This window comes from Hypomesus transpacificus, chromosome 8 (assembly GCF_021917145.1).
Source record: "Hypomesus transpacificus isolate Combined female chromosome 8, fHypTra1, whole genome shotgun sequence".
In the NCBI taxonomy this organism is placed as follows: Eukaryota; Metazoa; Chordata; class Actinopteri; order Osmeriformes; family Osmeridae; genus Hypomesus; species Hypomesus transpacificus.
Window position 1 is genome coordinate 7,343,677 of NC_061067.1, and position 21,862 is coordinate 7,365,538.

Here is a 21,862-nt window from a genome sequence, read left to right on the forward strand (position 1 = left end):
TGGCAAATATAAATATGAATGTTTCCTTACACTCCACACCACAGTCTACGTTCCACACGCTGATGTCGTATTTAATTCAACTGAAAAGTACTTCCTCCGTTGCTTGTTCCTCGTATTTGGAAGTAATTTACAAAAAAAATAAAAAATACACGTAAAGTATCTATTTTATACGGTTAAAAATGACTCTTCGAATTAATATTGAGTCAAAATTTTGCATTTTGATAAGTGGATCTAAAATCCAGAATTATATATCTGTTTTTGTTTTTTGGGGCAGAATGTCAAGCTTACCTACAGATTCAATTATCCGCAACACTATGACCAGTATCCTAGAGTTTAAACCTGTGAATTTACCATAAGAAACATAACTCACAATCTTATGTGTGAGAACCTTACATAACTCACAGAGGGGATTATAATGATCCTTTTGCTAATAAGCCTACTTCTGCCTAGACCCCACGTGGTCGACGTGTTTTCAGTTTTAATAAATGCATTCTGTGCAAAGCTTAAAAAGGATGTACCCATTGCCCATAGATAGACATTAACATTTTAAGGTGGACGATTTCATCACATGATTATGTTAACCGTGGAGAGTAGAACATATGCTGGCAGAGACTATTTTTATCCAAGTCCTTAACCCTTCTCACAGGAATTTCAAAGGGCTCCTCAGTGGTGGCCCAGCAGTACAGTGTGTGCAATGCACATACTTCCCCAAACACACCCCTCCTGTAAGGGGTATAACATTACCCTTCCAGGCAATCTTACACAAGGGGTCATGGCTCAATTCTCTCTTTCACTCACTTTCTCTTTCAAACTGTCTCACACACACACACACACAGTTAGGGCCTACTCCCGAGCTTCAAAACAGGCATTGGAAATAGACTGATTAGTTTACCATTGAGCGCTGAAAACAGCATTCTGTCAGGATGAACCTAAATGTCAGTTCCAAAAGGCATTTTCTTTATTTTTAAGAATCGATTACAAAAACACACCTTGACTCGCATAACAACAACCCCATCTGGACAGGATGCAACCGGTAGAGACTTTCACAACAGAAACTCTCAGTTCTCACCCAGTAACAGAACTCTATGTTGTATGTGTATGCACTTAGTCACACAAAGTATCTTCTTATCTGCTTAAGCCAGACAGCCAAGACACAGAATGAGATAGTTAGCCACAACTCTTTCTGTCACAACTGGTTGGTCAATTAGGAAGCAAAGGAAGGATCACTTCTGCTTTGACTTGTTGGTGTAGTTAGCTGTCATTCAAGGAGTCTGTCAACAGTTCAAAAGCGACAAACCACAGGTTTCAATCGAACAGTGATTGGTGTTCAACAGAGCCCACACAGGAATTCCTTCTTTCAGATCTACGTCTGACAGATCTAGAATCAGATTGAACTGATCGAGGACAGAGTCAAGTCAGAGGATCTGTGCTTGTGTGTGAGTGGACCTGCTAACGGATACCTCCTCAAATGGGGGGGGGGGGTGGGGGGGGGGGGAGATGTGTCACGCTCAAGTCACACAGTGTGAATGCGCGTATCTACGCAAGTCACCCATAAGGTCACAACAGTCACACTGGTAGCCCTGTGATGTACAAGAAGCAAAGGACAACACTCAACACAAACGCATTCACTTGACCTCATGTATCGGCTCTCCTCACATTTGTGCACCCTGCTGACCAGCTCTCAGCCGACGCCTAATCCATTTGAGCCACAATCCAAACTCCCATTTGAAAAACAAATCCCAGTTTGACATCATATATTTATTCAAAAAATATTTACAAAGGCTTTACATTTCCAAGGTCATCAATGACACGAGACGACAAGGAGGTGTGGGGGGGAAGTGCACAGGTTTTCATTTGACTTCTTATACAATTAATTACCTTTTGGAACCAGGAAGGTACATGTAGGGCAGACGTGCGGGTGACTGTATGGGAAGTCAAGAGGTCGTAGAGTTTACTTTCTCCCATGTAATCAAGGTGGTTCTAAAATTGAAGGTCAGAACTGAAAAGCCACTGAATGCCATCCTCCATGGATACAACATGGTGAATTACCTCAGTGCAACGACATCATTTCATGAGGAATTCATGAAATTGAACGACTGTTGAGCAGCATGATTCCTTTCCACTGTGGGTCAGGACACCATCTTCACATGATGGACCAAACCCTGACCTAAGTTCCCTGTTTGTATGTGTTTGTGGGGATCTCAAGTTAGGATTTGGCCATGTGTTAACCTCCCTCTGTTGAAAATACTTAAATGGACGGAATAAATACAAATAGGTGGCAACGTCCATAGAAGTACTGTAAGCCCATGTTGTACAAAAATCTATTAAAAAAAATAATCTGTGCAAACATGACAAACTTTTTAAAACAAATCACAGACTGTAGCAAACAATAAATGGAAAATGTGTTATGAATTGACATCTATTGGGGGATGAAGTACAACCCTCTACGGAGCATGAGGAAGGACGTGTGGATAAATGAATTGATCTCACTTCACATCCATCTATGTGAAGTCCATGTGGGACCTTGAATATGTGCCAGATGATGATGCAGCACTGTATGGGCCAGCTCTTTTATGATGACTCAAGGCAACTGTTTTCAAGCTACAATGCAAGCTATTAGGTATGGTTTTTGATAGATGTAAATATATACATCCAGCACTATTTAGAGGTGTGGAAAGCTTAAAAAGCAAATACGAATAAGGATTTATCCTTACAATCTTCAAATGCATTTCAATATAATTTCAAATAATTCTTTAATATAATCTCTTTAAATCGTTTAGAAAACAAAATTACATTTACAAATTGCACCACGTAGAAAGGAGTATCAAAATGTAGGCTTTTCAAAGTGCACTGGAACTTTAGATTATGAACAAAATAAAAATCAATTCAGGACATTATTGGTCAAGAAAAAAGGCAGATTTAGACCAAGTTTAGACCAACAAACAAGAATCAGTTGTCATCTCATATAAACACTCCCAATTCTTGCACCCTGGCTCACAGACTGGCAAGTCTGAAACACAATAAATAAGATAAATAAAGATGTTATATTAAAGTACCCTTAATCAATCATTAAAGAATCTCTTGAGACTAATTTATGCTCAATCCTTCACTTAAATATACTATCTCTGTCACATTACATTTCACTGATCACTGTCAATAAATCTGAAAATAGAAAAGATCATCCATTCATTAAGTTAGATTTGACCAAAAGAAAGGCCTTACAATCAGCTTTGGTCCGTCAGCTCTCACTCGCTTGATCCTCCAATATGAAAGGCAAACTTCTAAAGACAAAAGGCCTTTCCATCCAACACACGTGCCATCACGAGAAAACTGTGACCACCTCTGATTGAAATGCAGAATGGAGAGATCAGTGGTAATAGGCTAAAGGATGGTGTATTGAGTAATACTGGAGTATGTAAGGCTATACACAGCCACTAGGGGGCAATCTCCATGAGGACAGTTTGCCTTCTCATAACACAACTTCCATATACGGTCCCATAGTTGGAGTTTAACGCTAGCCATGGTGATGAACAATGTCAAACATCTGCACCACAATGGAGGTGCCATGCACTGTTTCAAGTTTGAGTACACATGACTACAAATTGGAAGTGGATGGGCGGTCATGGGAGAGGCTGTGGGGAATGTGAGTTGCATCACCACTAAGAGCTTTGTAGGGAGGAGTGCACAGTGCCGAAATGTGGAGACAACATTCAATGGCATGTCTTGAATACAAAATAAAATAAAAAGTATGAGTGAATCAATTCCTAAGCAAACGAAGCGTTTTGCAAAGAATCTGTCGAAAGATGCTTTGCCACTTTGGAGCGTGCGCCTCCGCCCTGGATGTTCCTAATGAGACAGGCAGTGAGCAAGTGAGAGTGTGTGAGTGTGTCTACATGATGCCGCAGCAGGGCTCCTTGGTGTTGGAGGTGTCCTCTTCAGGGGCTTTGAGTTTAAGCAGGGGAGGGTCTCCACTTGCCGGGGTGAAGTATACCGCGCTGGGGCTAGCCCGCTCCTCTGGGCTGGGGGCCTCGCTGGGGGCAGGGGTTGCCACCTCTGGAAAGGGTGAGGCTGGGGCCTCCTCCTCCGCGGGAGGGGTGAGAGGTGGCGGGGGCGCCGGGCGCTTGTGCAGCTTGGCTGCCGCCCGCTGGCGTTTCAGGTCCGCTAGGGTGTGGTGGGACTTCTCCCTGGTCATGCTGTCGGAGCCCTCTCCCTCCCCTGACGTGGGCGCTGACCCGGAGGGGGGGCTGAGCTGGTAGGAGGCGCTGCGCTCCATGATGCCCCCGCCAGCCCACATCTCCCCAGGAACCGAGGCCGACAGGGCCAAGGGCGTTCCCCCGTTCCCCAGGCTGGACTCCCTCTTCTCCATCTCCTCCAGTCTGGACGTGGTCCCTGCTCCAGCGCTCTGGCAGAACGCAGAGTGGGGCAAAATTGAACACCCACATCATTCTGACGTGTATCATCACCTCAACTTCCAACAGGCCAAATGTCACGGACACGTGCATACATGTATGCATATTTACGTGGGTGTCAGACCCCCCTTCCCCCTCCCCCTGCCTCCCTCTCACCATGGCGGCGTGCTGGTTGAGCTCGTTGTCCGTCTGCCTGTCCTCGTCCTCGTCCTGGGGCTCGGGCTGCCGGCCTCTCTCCTGCCACACCATGGCCTCCTTGTGGTGCTCCCGTCGGTACAGGCTGGAGCGCTCGTTGACGCTCACGCGACGCACCACCTTCCTGCACGCGGGCACAGATAGATAGAGGAAGGCAGAGGGGGGAAAAGAGAGAGACTTTAAATGCAGCAGCCAGGAAGTCAATTCAAATTGTATATCATGGGAAAAAATGACAAGTCTCTATCTCTTTCCCAACCTCCACTCTTCATACCCTCCCCCAATCCCTCCCTCCCTCACCCTCGGCTGCTGGTGCTAGAGGCCTGTCTCTGCAGGGTGCCCTTGTGCCGGTCCTGGCTCTTCATGATGGCGTCGTGTTTGTGCTTCAGATCCATCATCTTGGCTCTCATCTCCTCGTCCACACACAGGTCTGGCGTGCACACACACACACAAACGTTTCAGTAACACCTTCGCGTGTGGGATCCATCGAGTGTCTGTTGACTGAGGGCGGTTGATGACTCACCCAGCGGCGTCTCCTCCAGGGAGGTCTTGCTGTCGAGGCTGGCCCCGTTAGCCACCAAGAGCTCCACCATCTGAATCTGAAGGAAGTGACGGACAATGAACAGCAGTCGGTCGGTAACTCCAAGACAGGACAGAATTCTTTAAAATACGACTCAAATATATCCCTGCAGTGTGGCTAGCAGGTCCATAGTATTGCCCTTGTGGAATAACTGCAGGTGAGGGTGCAGTACAGACCTGCCCCCAGTAGGTGGCAGCATGCAAGGGAGTCCAGCCATCAGCGTCCTTCAGCTCCACATCAATGCTGTGCTCCAGCAGCAACTCTCCCACTGACAAGTAGCCATTCGCTGCTGCGATGTGGAGCTGGGACACACACACACACACACAACAAAAGGAATGTAATGATTAGAAGTTACTACATTTTCTGTAGTAAGAACTGGTTAAGATATCCAACATGGTACCTAAGGGTTAAAATCCTTGAATTGCTTCTGTGATACTTTAGATATCAAAAAAGATTTGTAGTGTACACCTCCCACTGCAAAGGGATATCTGCTGACACGAGGCAACCAAGGCATGTCGGGTGTATTCTGAAAAGGTTCAAGTAGTTCCAGTTCAACTCCCCCATGTTCAGACATGTTCAGACATGTTCAGAGTCTCACCAGCGTAGCTCCGTGTTCGTCCTTGGCGTTGAGGTCTGATCCACCCTCCACCTGCGCCTGCAAGACTCTCAGCATCTCCATCTCTTTGGCCCCCCGGACCTCATAGATACGCTCCTGAGTTATACCTGCACACACACACACACACATACACTGAGCCAACAGGTCTGAAAGCTAGATCTTCACAAAGTCATTGTCAGTTTGTAAAGTCAGGGATCCTAGGTGTCGTTGGTGGTGAGTTTTGCGCAGGTGAAGAGAGATGACGCAGTGCAGAGAGAGAAAAAGAGAGAGAGAGAGAGAGAGAGAGAGAGAGAGGGGGAGGGTCCAGTGGCTCTCTCCAACTGACCCTGCTCCGTCATGACCATCTCTAGGAGCTCCAGGGTGGCCTCGTCCTCACAGATGTCGTAGGGCATGTTTCCGTCCGCGTTCACCACCAGCAGGTCGGCTCCGCTGCACACGCACACGCACACACACACACACACACACACACCGCGCATCAGGAGGCTGCGTTACACACCCACTCATTGGGTCTTTGTCATCACTGACACACCGCCTCGCTGGGGAATGTCAAGCGGGGCAGGGAGATGCAGGGACTCACGCCTGCACTAGGAGCTGCACTAGCCCCGTGTGTCCACAGGTGGCAGCAGCGTGGAGGGGCGTCCACAGCTCACTGTCGCAGGCGTTCACGCTCGCTCCCGCGTCCAGCAGGCACTTGGCCATCTCCACAAAGTCATCTATGCAACACTGGAGCATGCAAACACACACACACACACACACACACACACACAAGGTTCAGGCATACACACCACTACCTGAAGTTTGAGTGCACTGCCAACTGCCACATAGACAGAATTTGCATCGCACAGGCCTTTGCTAGGTAAATCCCCTATAGTGACTTGTTCTCTATAACATGTACTGTACCCTTGTTGACTCGCATACATTTAGAAGGTGTAAATGTGCATGCCCATGGTACATGGACAGGAGGTTCTGTGTTTGTGGCTCATAAAGAGAGCAGTGTCTCTGCTGGGTGGTGCTCCTGGGCTCCTCCCAAAGCCAGCCGTCAGCAGGAGCTCGCTACATGTGGAGGAATGGAAACAAGCTCCCTGACAACAGGCCCTCGAAGAAACAGTGGAATAACCAACCCATGTTTCTATGCTGTGCCCTCAGACTCAGACCCAACACAGACAGGCGATACCTACACAGTCGCCACAAATGTGACCTCACATAAACACACAGCCCACAATGTGACTCGTGGAGGACATGTTACTGTGTGTGTGTGTGTGTGTGTGTGTGTACCTGGTGCAGGGCAGTGAGCCCATCCTCGTTGTAAAGATCTGGGCTGACTCCACTGTTCAGCATCTCCCTGACTGCAAAGATAAGGCAAGAACAACAGCCGTGGTCATTAAGGAGGACTAACAGTTGTCTGAGCATGGGAGCACAAACACAACATGTCCTTGACAATGTAGGCTGTGAGCCAGGATATCATGGGCACATCATGTTAATATCCAGCACAGCCTAGCCTGTTTATAACACATCCATCAGTAACTGCTTACATAAGCCGCAATCCTGTGCAAACAATGACTATTGAAAGGCCAGCTCTGATAAGATTAAAAAGTATAACTTGGACCACTCAACATTATGCCTGAATAACTTCCTCGTTAGGTTTATGGAAGCACTGGTGCTACGCTACAGTGAAACTAACAAGTTTTGCAGGGGTTTGGTTGTAGTCAACATACTTTTATTTTGCCGTCTTTGAAAAAATGTAATAGTAATTACTATTACTGCTAGAATAGTAATGCATGATTGTGGATGTTGGACTATCGTCAAGGTATAACATAAGGGAAAACTTGTAAACCAAACAAGGGACTGACAACTGCGTCGGAAAGATTTTATGGAGCCATTCAAAACAGAGGCAAAGTGACTTTGATCTGCATTTTGTGGCCCGTCTTAAGAGTAAGTGCAGGCCCTGTGGTGTGTGTGTGTGTGTGCCTCACCCTCCTCCAGGTCGTTGCGGGCGGAGGCCTCCAGCAGGGTGATGTTGCTGGGGAAGACCACCCGCCGCGTGCGCCCCTTCTTCTTGTCTCCTTTGCCTCCCTTGCCCCCCCGGGCCGTGTCCTTCTCCATCTGGGCCCAGCCTTTCAGCTGCTGGGTGCGACGCTTCTGGGCATGCTTGACACGTTCGGCGGCGCTCAGACGCCCCACGGTGGCCATCTCAGCCAGCAGCTCGGCGTGCTCTGCCATTCCACACCGGCGCCGCCCGCCACACGCCTCTGACCTCCAACCCTCAACTCCCAGTCCTACCTTCTCTCTGTTTGCTTTTAGGTCTTGACTTACTTTCTGGACTTCAATGCCACAGACATCATCCAGTGATTTAACTGACAAACATAGTAAAATGACTTAATCGCTCGAATCTCAGGGGGTCAGTATTCCATGGTTTGAAGAAGCTTGTTTTTTTTATGGGTAAAGTAGTATCAATGTATGTGTCCCATTTTCCACAGTTCTGTGCTTTTTGTGGCCTGGAAATTTACACAAACAACCAAACTAGCACTTACCAAACAATTATTCTACAGCTGTATTGTACATATGCGTACATGTCCAAAACAGACCTATGTGAATCGTGATTTTGAACTGTTCTTCAGTCCTTCCATCCATTGCAGCTCTGTGTGCCTGTATTCCTCAAAGTCTGACAGAGTCTGACCCAGCGAGAGAAGCTAGTTCTCCCCTGTCCAGATCTGTGCCAGCTTGTCTCCCAGTCCATGTTGGACACCCTTGCCTGGAAACAGATCCCTGAGAAAACTCTTTTGATAAGGACCCATATTCAGAGCTTGTTTAGCAGTGTGGGTGGATGGTGCTCCCCATGGGAAGTCATAAGCCGGGAGGAAGCAGATCACCAGAACAAACCAAAAAGAAAGATCAGGTTTAAAACATTCAATAGGACCTTAATATTGCACAAAGCTTGTTGTAAAGTGCCATGGAGAGGCAGGATTGTGGTAGGACCAGTCCTGGGTGGGGATCTGTAGAGGTGGCTCCTTGTTGTTTACTGGTATAGAGGCACGTCTTTGGGGAACTCAGGCTATACTGACGCACCTGTGGATGCAGAAAGGGAGAGAGAGGGAAAGACAAAGCGAGACAGAGAGACAGAAACAGAGAGAGAGAGAGAGAGAGAGAGAGAGAGAGAGAGAGAGATGGCGTGCAATGTTACAGTAATGTACACAACCTGCTCTCCTAATCCTGTTATCTTTAACCCCTGAGCTCCAAAACGCCACATTCTCCACTCCCATTCCTAGTCCTCCTCCTCTCCTTTCTACTACTGGAGGAAACCGGAGCCAGGAGGCCTTTCATTAATGATTGACACACCTGACTAGCCGCCCCAGTACTGCACACTGAGCAGAGAGACAGGTGGGGGGGGGGGCGTGGGGGGGCAGAGGAGGAGGCCATGGCGTATGGAGGTGGGTGGTTAGATCGTAGCGCCACAAGTTTATTCACAAGGCCGAATATGAAATGGTTTCTCTCTCCGTCAAGCCCGCTCCCCCCCGGCTCCACCGAGCCAGGCTCCACAGCGCATGCCCCAGGGCTTTCCAGGGAGCTCATTCATTATTTAGGGTCAAGGCCTGTGAGCGCTGAGAGGACGGTCAACGAGACACGGCACTCAGAGAGATAGCTCGTTTAGGGGGAGCGAGGGCTGCAGCTCAGGGAGAGGAGGGAGAGACATGGAGAGAAGACGACCTGGCTCAAAGACAGACATAACTCTGTGACTGGATTATAATTCCGTCCTCAGAGTTGGTCATCAAGTGTTATGGACATCCACACTGTCCGTGTTTCAGCCCAGTCCCAACAGCCAGGGCTGTTGTAACTAAGGTTTCAATACCGTAGGGACACAACAACCACAGCCAAAGACTATTTATAGGACTGCCTTTATCTCTGTCTCTGCGCTTACAATGTGAGGATTTCCTTGGACTCACACATACTTGTGTTAATGTATCACACTCATAGTGGAAGTCACACAGAGACAAGTAAGCCTGTACACCACAAGGCATAGCCTAGCCCACTAGAAATATGACAATGTCATGTCAAAATATGTCAACCACTAGCCCCATCAGAGTGAAAAATAGATCAACTGAACAACACTTTGAGCATCCAACAAACTGACCTCAACCCAGCTGCACTTATAAGAGAGATGACAAGAGCAGTTCAGATACAAAAATACCAAGTTCAGCTAACTGAAAGACTTGCTAATGCAAATGAACTCGCTGCTCCACAGAATACGGTTTTAGGCTAATCTGTCAGCAATAGGCCTAAGCATCACATGCACAGCTGTGGCAGCCTTCCTCTCTCTGGCACACTGAACAAGAGAGAGGGCGGGAACAAGTTTAGGAAATGCTGACTCCTAAGGAGATTTACAAGGGAATGGGGCTAGGGCCCACAATCCCTTTAGGGACTCTACTGCAAGATCCTCGATCATAATCAATATCAGGGATCAAACAAGCCGTGTCAGAGAGCAGAGAGATTCTTTGTTTTATCTGTGGTGCTTTCCGTCAGCCAGTACTAAGTGAACTAGCCTATTTGATGGTTTTAACATCAGCAGCAATAACCTAACTATTACAAATGACTACGAGCATAGCTCACTAACTGTGTGTTCCTGGCTGAGCTCTCCCCTCACCCGTTAGGTCTCAAATACTGGCAGCCAAGAATGCAGGATAAGGTGCTTTTTTCGTGTCCTCATTCCAACTGGAAACTTGTGTGTGTGTGTGCGAGCAATATGCGAACACTTGCAGCTACAAATCACAGGCTATGTAACCATACCTGTTCAAGGTTCAATAACCATCAGCTTCATAAAGTAGCTCCAAGTGAGGCCTTATGTAGCCTGCAGAATATTGTTAGATCCAGGCCAGATGGTGTAAGATAACGTTTCCACTTAGTCCTTTTATGTTAACAATGCACTTCTGATCCTTGATCTTCTGCGTTTTTTGTACATCACTTTGGATAGTGCATGCTAAATGAATAAGATGTAAATGCAACTTAGCTCACTATACAGTACGGTGAAACCCTTTGCAGTCTTGTGAATCATGAAGAGAAAGTTAATAGTCGTATACACTGGGCCAACAAAGATAAGTGATGATAAGGCAACAGGCTTCTACCTGCCAAGAAGCAAGAGGCGCCTAATACTGAACTTGTGTACACACACACACAATGATGTGCACACACACACACACACATGTATGTGTGCAATCACACACATAGAATAACATGCCCACACACACACTGAACATGCAGGTGTACACTGTAGCCTATATGCACACGTACAGTAATCATGTTCACACAAAGTTTGAGGACTCATGAGATACGTTAGAGCTAGAGGCTGTAACAGGTTTGCTGTCTGGATGATGAATAAACACACAAAAACACACACACACTAGGCAATATTGAACTCCACCCAGCACCTGAATACCACCCACCCTTTAAACTGACACTTCAGCAAGGAGTCTTGACCAAGACTCCTCATGAGGAGATCTCGATCCAAGGCCAGCCCTCATGCATAGCCTAGCCTACATAGCAGGACAACTTGAAAGGGTCTAATGCCTGGGTATCTCTTGTAGCTGTAGATCCACTGGATTGAAAACCCTGTCAGGGACTATGGAGAATGTGGATTATTCCGGCCTAGTTAAACTAACAGACTCCGTGAGCCTCTACTCAGGCTCTTAATCTTAATTGCGTTGTAGAGCACATTCAAACCAGTTTCACTTTTATAATGCCTACCTCAGTGTGCTAGAACTGGACTATTTTCTTTTCACATATCTCCCTATTCCCCCCGGCCCTGACAAATAAGCAGAAAGCTGGATAAAACTGTGCTTCCAGCTTAATCACCTTAATGAAAGCACCACTTGCAGCATGGCACGGTGCGCCAGGGTTAGTCAACTGGTTAAGGAGGAAAACACAACCACTTTGTATCCTGCTCTGGGGCCTCCCTCTTCAATGGTGCACTTTGAGTTGGGTTTCAGCACGCCCCTGGTGTTAACAGGGGTAGTCGACCTGGGTCAATGACTCATTGATTTAGACTGGGCAGGGAGGCTTGGCTGCGGAACACATCACTCAGCCGCCGGCTCACTCTATGAATAGTACACAACGGCAATATATGCTTAGCACAGGTCCTAGGACCAATACATGTGTTTCGAAGTGTTTAAACAAGGACTTTTCAACGCCATTGTCTAATTATAGTCTCAAGGTTTTAGCTACAAATGTCACACACATTGGTAGTTACACTAAGTCTTGGGCAAGAGGCGGATCCTATCCATCTGACCATGTCAGGAGTTCCATGTTTGGCCTATTTGACTCAGGCATTCCTTTCCAATAAGACCACAGTCAGGAGAATGAATCCCTCAATTTGGTTCGTTCATGAATGGTGAATCACTGAGTGTAGTCTGGGAAGCTGCAAGCAGTCTGCCACTTGAACCTCTTCCAGGGGTCTAATCTATTGTTCAACATTCTTAAAGGCCTTTTTGTCTTCCCCAGATTTAAAATGGTTTAGCAGCAATTAAAACATGAAGCTGAAAGGGAGGGGGAGAGAGAGAGAGAGGAAGAGAGAGATAGAAAAAGAGAGAATTAAACAGAGAGACCCAAGGAAGGGGGGTGGGCTTCCTAAGTCCTGTCATGTGTGGGTTGAGCCGTGGCCTTTTAACAACTCTGCAATCGCTGTAGCAACAGAGACAGGCCAAAAGGAAACCAAGAGGAAATGAGAAAGTAGGAGGATGTGGGTGAAGAGATGGATGGAGGTAGAAAACCGGAAGGATAAGGAGGAGACACATCTCGTCCCAGAAAGAAAAAAAATATAAAAATAAATAAATAAAAGATACTAAAAACATGTCCACAAAAGTGTTCAGTAAAAATGCATTCATACTGAAATCGTTTTATCTATGTACTCCACCTGGCTCAATGCAAACATTTAAGGTGTCAGGGCCTTAAGTGACCCACATATTACTACCCACAATCAGGTGGCAGCAGGTATGAGTATGCCTACCTTACCACTTAAGACCCTCTAGCATAGTATTGATTATCCCAAGGTTATAGCATCATGTTGACTTAAGTAGGGCTTCGATTCTAGGCATCTGTTCAAAATCACTTGTGTAACATAGATAACAAACTACCTTTGAGAAGGAGCCGAGCTTAAGAGTCAGTTAACACCAGTCCCTCTAAATAGATTAAATGGTTCTATGGTTCACTACTTGTGGCCTGATGCAATGTAGCCTCAGCCATTGTGCTTATATTCAGTCTTAGATAGCATGCACGTGCATGCTGAAATGTGTGTTCATTCATTGAAACCTGTCTTCTTCAGACCACATCTTTCAAAAGGCCGACACCCAGCAGGCTAATATAAAAGGTTCTGTTCTTTTGAAGAACCGATAGTTTCACTTTTGAACTGAATAAGCTATCAATTACATGCAATCCATCCAGGCAACTCCTTTCATGTAATGCATAGTTGGCCTTTGTGTAGTATGCAATTAAAAACCATTGAACTGCATGGATTGTAGCCTGTAGTTTTCTGTTTACATTAGGCCTAATGAGACAGCCTAATGTCCATTATTACAACATTAATAATCACCGGGTCAAATGTATCTGGTGGCACGCTTACCAGAGTCACTTGCCGCTCTAACACCGCATGGAACAATAACTGTTCGCTTTACAGTGGCCTGTTGCTTTTTGAGACTTCCATGTTATTATTGCGCACAGATTATGGACATGGGAAGGTAGCCGAATGGGAAGGTAGCCGAATGCAGAGCTAAAATGTAAGCTTAACCAAATCAATTGGTACAGTGTAGAATCAGTTCAGTTTAGACAGTAGATCAGTTTGACATAATGTGGCTAATATTGAGTTAGACTACTTTAAAACTAACGTGGCCTAAGTAGACAACACACCTGGCGCTAGAAAGGACCAACCTGACATTGACAGGGATATTCTGTAACGCGTGCCATGCCAATTAATGAGCTAGCATGGCTGCTAAATAGGTAGCCAGTCTTTCGTTCATTCAGCTACCTGTTGCACATAACCCGGTAAAAGTTTTTCTGTGCGTGGCTAAAAGATCGACGTTCAAATAGCTGGGCAATATGAGATCATATGTATGGCATTGGTATTATAAGTAAGTTTCGTCTCACCTGTAGACTTCCTTTAGGCTCTGTCCGCGTTCCTCTAAAACTGATCAGCTGCTTGTTGAGTCCCTGTCACCGTCACCAAAGCCAACCCTTGGGGGAAATGCTTCACCATAACAACCACTGCGCCATCGAAACAAAAGAGTCGTCCACTAGAGGGCGACATTGTTTAGGCCTATGAAAAACAACTGGAGATAATTTGTGACCTAAGAAGCTCACGCCAGGGTTCTCACTCTGTGTGTGTGTGTGTGTGTGTGTGTCTGTCTGTGTGTGTCTGTCTGTGTGTGTGTGTGTGTGTGTGTGTGTGTGTGTGTGTGTGTGTGTGTGTGTGTGAGAGAGAGAGAGAGAGAGAGAGAGAGAGAGAGAGAGAGAGAGAGAGAGAGAGAGAGAGAGAGAGAGAGAGAGAGAGAGAGAGAGAGAGAGACAGTTTGTGTGCACTATGAGAGGATGGGACATTGACATTACATGGCTATTGCATGTGAATCTGATATTCATACAATGTAACATAACCTCATACAGCAGACACATGATCAATCAACAAGCAGCAGTGTACGGCTTTTCAGAATATTTTAAACAGCACATACAACTGGATGGAGGACCTGAGGACTCTAGGTACCTGAGGCGAGCGAGGAAGATTGTGGCCGAATCCTCGCATCCCACACACTCTGTTCCAGCCACTACCCTTCGGCAGAAGGCTGCAGTCCATCAGGACCAAAACCTCACGCCATAACAACAGTTTCTTTCCATCCACTGCTGGCCTCTTTAACAAGGCCAAGGACTCACACTGACTCTTAAGACTTTACGTGCACAAGCCACCTTGTCTTATTGCACTATGTTGCCCTATTTTTATATTATATCTATCTTATATTTAATTTTAATTGTACATATTGTTTACCCTTTAGTATTAGTCAGGACTTTGTACACTACTTTTATTTAAGATTGTATATATTTATTGTATGCACCTTCCTGCGACAGTAAATTCCTTGTTTGTGTTTACATGGCAAATAAAAAAAATTCTGATTCTGATGTACTGCCTTTTCTCAGCAGCTCAGTCTGGTTTGAAGTTATATGATTGCTCATCAAACAACATTAGACAGAGGTAAAGTTGGAATCGGAAATGGACAGGGTTGATAATCCTGGGAAAACACCCAGGACAATCATCTGCTAATACCCAGAGCCAGGGATGACTCTGTAATCTGTTGACCTCCTTGGTGACCTCCATCAGTCGACAACACAGTGACACTGCAGAGAATAAGACACAGGAAATTGGACGGTCTTTATATTTTACTTTTCATTGAAGCACACTGCAGAAGAATGTATCCTGGTTAAGGCTAGAACATCATTCTTTTGGCACATACTGTATATCTGACACATTGTTTATTTAATGCTGATCGAGAGAACCTATCAAAATATGCATGGTTTAAAGAAACAAGGGCAAACTGAGATCAATGTATTCAACACTTGCAATAATGAGATTGTGCCCTCGTCTTATCCATACGGATCACCCACGCTGTTTGGTGTTATTCCTTTCATTTGGGTATCCTAAAAAGTCTTTGTTAGGACTTAGGAGGAGAATTGTGCACGCTGGTGGATGATGTCTTTGATGACCCAGACATGGAATTTGTTCCTTACTCCAAAGCTTTCGCAGGGACAAAGAAAGTGTCTCCGTGGTCTCAGCAGGGCTAAACTTACTCTCTTTGGTCTCACTTGGTATCAGGGTGTAGATCAGGGATGCTTAGACGGATTTAAGAGAAACACATGAAATCCCTATCCCACCAAAATCAATGACCTAGTCCACAACCTGTAAGAAGTGGCAGAGAGTATTTAAATTCGTTTTTGTTTATTTCTACAATCCTTTCCTAAAATCTTTGAATAGTAAATGTTATACAATCAACCTAAGTAAGAGATTCAATTTATCCAGGAATATTCCATAGATTTAATGTCCAAATTAACCAAATCTATGTATAGTACTTCTCAGTTGACCAAATTCATAAATCAGTTTGCTTACATTGTCATAAGATTCATGTGCATCTATTTCCATTTGTCTTGACTTGACAAAATTCATATAATTCATTCAAATGCATGTGCAAACGATCGGTGACATTTAGCCAATCACAGTAGAGAATGTTCAGGCAATTATCGCACAGGTGAGGGTGTGAATGCTCGGGTCACATTTTCTGGTCCTCATGGTTTCCACACTCCAATCTTTGAAACTACTACTTGGTAAATATATAACAACAGCTCCCATCACACAATCTCAACAATATTTTCAGAACCAATTTAATGGAACTGATGCAGGCATTATTTGTGTGTTGAATGTAACTAGACAATTTGTGTTGCCTTCACCGTTTATAATGTATCCTATTGGTTCTGGTCATTGATCAAAATGTGTCTCGTGTAAGGTGCGAATGCCACCACTATTTATCAGCCAATAACTTAGAAAGGAACAAGTTTGAGAGGTATAGTCTTTCCTCACATGTTAAATAGCAAGCCCTAATGCAGGAATGAAAGGTCCTAGGTTCGCCAATGAAAGTTATTCTAATCCAACTTGTTTTCACAAGGGTTGGGGCATTAACACGACATTAACGTGAACAAAAGCAACATGCAGTCCTGAAACCTATTCTCTCACGTTGAATGGAAGAGTGCTTATACTGTCGCGGGCACCCCTGTGCGCAATATGCCCCCGACTGTTGTGCACCCTTAGTGGCATTTTTGGAACTATTTAATGTGCTTCCCGATTACTTGTTTTAAATACGAATAAATGGCCTAATTATAATGGCACCTCATAGACTGCTGACGACCGTTATATTGCCAATCCTGGTCAATTTCAGCAATTAAAGACCGAAAATGTTGGCTAGCTAAATGATTAGGGACAGACAACACAACAGACAACAATATTTATTTCGCATGTATACCCCCTAAAACTAATGTATTCGTCCACATAAAATGTAAAGCCAAATTACCCATCATAAAATCCAGATCTGAATGTTTGTGTTCTTGGATTATTAATATTATCAATTGGCTACCTATAGGGCCTAGTCTGTCTTTTGAAATTAACGTATCCAGTTGGCCGGTGATAATCTTGTATTGTTTGTTTATTAGCAAACATATGTATATTGAAAGCAATAAGTTGTTGATTGGATGAAAGCCTTGCCCAAAATTCTTTTGTATTTATTTTTCTTTGAATACCCCTCCCCCTCAAATTTACTTTCAATGATATGGATGACATCTCATGCCTCCTTGGTCGCTTTGGGGCACAGTGCAGGTGATTTGAAGATTTTACAAAATAACAACAAAAGTTGTGATTACTGTCAGCAAGCTTCAAGGTAGAGAATGTAGTTGGGTGTTGTTACCACATGATTTCCAAAATATGTTTTCAAGTCATCCTTACAACATAGGGTATAATTTACTTGCAAGGTTTAAGAAACAACATTTGGAAAGAATATGTGCAGATTCCCAAATAATATGCATAAACTGTGCGTAAAGTTTTTGGGGAGTTATTGGGCGGTAAGTGTTCTGCGTTTTAAGTCGTCTGTTGATATTGTCAGGGTTATTTACAGGTTTACTGTCCTTCTGACGCTCGGGCCCTTCCCAACCCCCCTGGGTGATCAGTCATTCTGCCTGCAGATAGCGTTCCATTCTCTCTTCGATTACGCTGCGGGATTTACATGAAACTGTTAATTGTTTGCTCTTCAAATAGAGTCAGCCTGGAGCCAGCAGTCTGCCAGAAGTTAAGGACCGGCTCCCTCCCTCCCCCTCACCGTCCTCCTGTCCAACCGTGCTTCGCGATCTCCCCCCTGGCTGATCAACATGACAAAGCACTGGGGGGGACAGAGGCTGTTGGCACTAAACGCCCTCTCCTACCTGCGCTTTCCAAGCCTGGCTAATCACCACGACCATCAACTTGACTCGACCGACAATGTGTACCAGTGGTCTTCTCAAAGTAACATAGCGAGGAGATCTCCAACCCAGCACTGGGAATACAGTCAAGGCCAGGAGCCAGTTCAAAAGTCTCTTTGGCACGAGAATCCTCTCCGACAGGAGAAGCCTGTCAAAGTCCGCTTCACAAAGGTCAGGGCGCCTATGGATAAAGTAATGCCGCCCGATGACCACCGCCGGCCTGCGCGGCCCTATTTACCGACACAGCCTCAGCTCAAAGATGGACAGTTCAAGGAATCCGAAGCTACAGCCAGAGAGTCGTGGGACCGGGCGAAGAACGGAACTGTTGGCAGAAAAAAGAATTATCAACGCTACCCTAAACCACCGTACTCATATCTTGCAATGATTGCAATGGTCATCCAAAACTCCCCAGAAAAGAAATTGACGCTATCTGAGGTAACTTGGTTTTTATTTGGATGTATGTGTCAAAGTTAATTATATATTCGTTTTAGTTTTTTCTAACTCACTCGGTCATAAAATTAAGTTTAAAACTACAACGGCCAGTAGGCTATAGCAAAACTGGTAGTTAATTAAGACAAACTTGCAAATCAGCTAAAAACACAATTGATTGGATACTTTCTGAAATTAGTGCTAGAAAAAGTAAACGTTACTTAAACAAAAACATGTTTTAAACCAAATTTACAGGCATTATGGTTTATTAGCTATCCTATATGGTAGATTGCATCCTATTTGACACTGAACAGGACACTTTAGTGACTTCCATTGCTGCTTGGTTTGTTGTGATAAGGATAGCATACAGTGAAGCCAGATACTGATAACTATCAGCTGGAGCTTGATTTAAATAGATAGCTTGAAGATGGCTGCAGAGGTGTGCTGCTTTATATCAGTTCACAGCCCTGCTATTTCCAGTAAACCGATAAACAGTATTATTTTTGTAGTTTAGTTGTAAACGTGGACCTTCATTGTGTGTGAATCCCTTTGAATGACAGTGACATGGACCATTGCTTGCATATTTTTGTGTTACAGTTTGTAACTAAATGATATGTTGCAGAAATATGGTTGTCATTTGTTTGTTAGTTGTCATTTTATTGTTGACATGAATCTTAATGTGAATGATCTTCCTCCTCTCAGATCCTGAAGGAGATTGGAACTCTTTTTCCATTTTTCAAAGGGAATTACAAGGGCTGGCGGGACTCAGTTCGACACAACCTCTCCTCCTACGACTGCTTTGTGAAGGTATGTGTGTCTACCAGTGTGGACCTTTATTCTGTCAAATAAAGACAGCTCATAACAAGAACTCCTAGCTCTGATAGACAAGTAAGCAAAATTAAACCTACAATTCTGTCCCCCCTTTGACATTGAGTGAAATTATTTGGGTGAGTTCTACGAAACTTGGTTTATCCAGTTTGACTGGTCTGAGTAGAGTATTGGTCTAACCAGTGTCCCTGTTCTGTCTCCCCAGGTGCTGAAGGACCCAGGGAAGCCCCAGGGCAAGGGCAACTTCTGGGCCGTGGAGGTGAGCCGCGTGCCCGTGGAGCTGCTCAAGAGGCAGAACACGGCCGTGTCCCGCCAGGACGAGACAGTCTTCGCCCAGGACCTGGCCCCTTACATCCTGCAGGGCCACCCCTACAAGCCTGACGAGGAACCCCACCCAGCAGTGGTCACCACCCTGCCCCCCCTCCCCACCAGGCACCCTTCCCTCCCCCTGGAGGACCCATACAGACCCAAGCTGGACTCTTCCTTCGCCATCGACTCACTGCTCCACAGCCTGAGGCCCACCAGTGCAAGCGGGGAGCCCAGTCGGCCAAGAGACCCGTGGGGGATGGAACCCCCTCGGCCCTCCCCTCCCTTGCATCCCAGCTACTTTTCATCCACCCGCAGCGCCTCCGCCAGCTCCGCCAGCCCGGCGTCCTCATCCTCTGACGAGGACTGGCGCGGGGCATTGCAGGGCGGGAAGCGCCCCCCCGAGGGAGAGACGGGCTCGGACGGCTACGAGGACTGCCGCGGCCCCCCGCACAAGGCCACCCGGCGAGGCTCCGCCGCTCCTTGGGAGCTCCCCACCTCGTACGCCAAGTACGCCCCGCCCAACGCCGTGGCTCCTCCCAGCATGCGTTTCCACGCGGGGCCGCTGATGCCGCTGGGGAGCCTGCCTCTCTACGGCTACGGAGGGGCACCTGTCGCACAAGGCCACTTTGTAGGCCACGCCTACTGGCCCATCCTGCCCAGTGGGCATGTCTCCCTCCAGGCCCCGCCTCTCATTATGGACCTGGACAGCATGTTGCAGTCGGTTCCGCCCAATAAGAGTGTGTTTGACTTGATGGGTCCTCAGGGCCCCCACCAGCCCCCGGATCAGTACGGTCTGCAGGGGGGCGGGCCACTAAGCCGCTACCCCCAGTACTGACTATCATCCCTCTAATGTAAGGATACTACATGAACTCTATCTGAACATTACTGATGCCCACGGGCCAACAGAGTTTCAATCACAGCATACAGGAAGAAGGGCAAAAGACAACATGGTGTTTGTGGCTTTGTTAGTTGACCACTGTTCATGATTACATGGAAATCCTGACCATTTTACCTCAAATTAATTTGGAGCCATTACTTCCATAACCATTTAACAAAATCTACCACAATCTAAACCTTGTGGAACCGCTTGTGCTAACACTGGGACTTTGCACTACTGTTGTTTGCACTATTTTAATGTCAATAGAAGAAGAACAAATTCTCTGAGAAATGTATTTGAAATGTTTCCTACCTCGACAACTGAATGTTGGATTTGTTTTTTAAGGGGAAGGGGGGGGGGGGTATTCGTTTTTTACTGTCTCGTTTTTTATGCATGTCTTTTGAAAAGCTTGTGTAGTATTCATGAAATAGTTTGTAAAACCGCACATGTGAAGTGGGAAAGTGTAGAAAGGCAACTGTGGTCTTTGCAGTAAATGTTTTTTAAGTCTCTCCTTTTTTGGAGCAGTCGAATATTGCAGATGCGCTTGAACTGTGCATTGGCACCCTGCAGCAGTAAATGAATGGTTCTCCAAAGAGACAGAAGTTGTTTATTTTCTTTTAAAAGTGTGTCTCTCTCTGTGTGTGTGTGTACCCAGTGTATCCTCCACCTTCAGTGAGGTTTTTAGTGTGTTTGTTCAGATGGCATTACTAAATTAAAACTGTAGAAGGCTGGTGTATCCTCATACAGTTCAGAGTGGATTACCCTCTTTACACTGTCCCACAATGTCACAAAGAAAGATGTCTACCGTCTAAATAGAGAAGACCCAACTCCACTGCATCAGCTAATGCAGGAGGAGAGCCGAATCAAAGACGGTCTCTTAAAGAGCACACCAGACTTAACGCAGGACTTGTGGTCCGTAAATGCAGACATTCTACCTTTTGATCCCCAGCCCAAACTAGCTGTGTGCAGACCAGAGGCCCCAGTCCCAGGAGCTCATTAACATCCATGAGTACGTCAGTCGTCTGCCTCCTGCCGGCAGCGCTGCAATGTTCACTATCTCCCCATCAGCTGCTCCCAGATTCCTGCCCTCCGCCCACCCCACTCTTTCTTACCCCGATCACCCTCCCCCTCCTAAACTACAGCCCCCCATGCTGTGGCTTATCTCTCCCAGAATGCCCCTGTGACTCCAAGGAATTCATATTGGGGTTGGAGGGGGGGTGCTTGGATCATTGTGGATGTTGTAAAAAGCTGCAATTCCCTACGAATGATTGTGTAAAATCCGAGTTTGCCTGCAAGCATTTCTTGGCTTTTTCATGTAACCAAATGATGAGGGGATGGGTATGTTCACTTTGGCAGTGGAGAGCTTTTTTTAGTGACTTGGCAGATTTGTGTGCAGTCATAGGATGTTGTGTGGTGCCTTGGCCACTGGGTGGCACTGCAAAATATTCCAAAACTTATGGATAGGCAATGTTGTCATGTTTATGAATGTAGTAATGATAGGAACACTTCCTTCTGTGTGTCTGACTTCATGGGTCCATGTTCTACTTTCAAAGTGAGCTTTGCAATGTGAACAATCACAAACGCTCCTATGGATGAAAACA

The 21,862-nt window shown here is 45.8% G+C and overlaps 2 protein-coding genes across 5 annotated transcripts; one reads left to right on the forward strand and one right to left on the reverse strand.

Moving 5' to 3' along the window:
* Positions 1-1,632: 1,632 nt before the first annotated feature.
* Positions 1,633-14,011, reverse strand: ppp1r16a (protein phosphatase 1, regulatory subunit 16A). 4 transcript variants are annotated; one of them, XR_006956388.1, is made up of 13 exons: positions 13,925-14,011; positions 7,771-8,863; positions 7,073-7,143; positions 6,716-6,850; positions 6,375-6,520; positions 6,123-6,226; positions 5,780-5,904; positions 5,358-5,483; positions 5,125-5,200; positions 4,902-5,031; positions 4,566-4,728; positions 3,223-4,402; positions 1,633-3,010 (listed from the first exon to the last, which is right to left on the reverse strand). XR_006956388.1 is itself a non-coding variant. In XM_047024020.1 (12 exons), exons 2-12 carry the CDS (start codon positions 8,015-8,017, stop codon positions 3,890-3,892), a joined length of 1,836 nt encoding a protein of 611 aa, XP_046879976.1. In that variant the 5' UTR covers positions 8,018-8,863; positions 13,925-14,011; the 3' UTR covers positions 1,633-3,889. The 4 variants fall into 4 exon arrangements, 3 of the variants coding, with proteins under 3 accessions (XP_046879976.1, XP_046879977.1, XP_046879978.1); XM_047024020.1 differs by having other exon boundaries at positions 1,633-4,402; XM_047024021.1 differs by lacking the exon at positions 13,925-14,011 and adding an exon at positions 10,580-10,677 and having other exon boundaries at positions 1,633-4,402.
* A 3,717-nt stretch (positions 14,012-17,728) lies between these two features.
* foxh1 (forkhead box H1) lies at positions 17,729-20,219 on the forward strand. Its single transcript, XM_047024188.1, has 3 exons — positions 17,729-18,253; positions 18,950-19,054; positions 19,281-20,219. Exons 1-3 carry the CDS (start codon positions 17,729-17,731, stop codon positions 20,217-20,219), a joined length of 1,569 nt encoding a protein of 522 aa, XP_046880144.1.
* Positions 20,220-21,862: the final 1,643 nt, after the last annotated feature.

Bases quoted from the DNA above. Each gene is read 5' to 3' on its own strand.
- foxh1 (XM_047024188.1), top strand. From the start codon at position 17,729: ATGACAAAGCACTGGGGGGGACAGAGGCTGTTGGCACTAAACGCCCTC. The intron at 18,254-18,949 runs GTAACTTGGTTT...TCCTCCTCTCAG, and splicing joins AGAAATTGACGCTATCTGAG to ATCCTGAAGGAGATTGGAAC. The intron at 19,055-19,280 runs GTATGTGTGTCT...CTGTCTCCCCAG, and splicing joins CCTACGACTGCTTTGTGAAG to GTGCTGAAGGACCCAGGGAA.
- ppp1r16a (XM_047024020.1), bottom strand. From the start codon at position 8,017: ATGGCAGAGCACGCCGAGCTGCTGGCTGAGATGGCCACCGTGGGGCGT. The intron at 5,905-6,122 runs GTCAGTTGGAGA...GTGTGTGTGCAG, and splicing joins GATGGTCATGACGGAGCAGG to GTATAACTCAGGAGCGTATC. The intron at 4,403-4,565 runs GTGAGAGGGAGG...GCGTTCTGCCAG, and splicing joins TCAACCAGCACGCCGCCATG to AGCGCTGGAGCAGGGACCAC.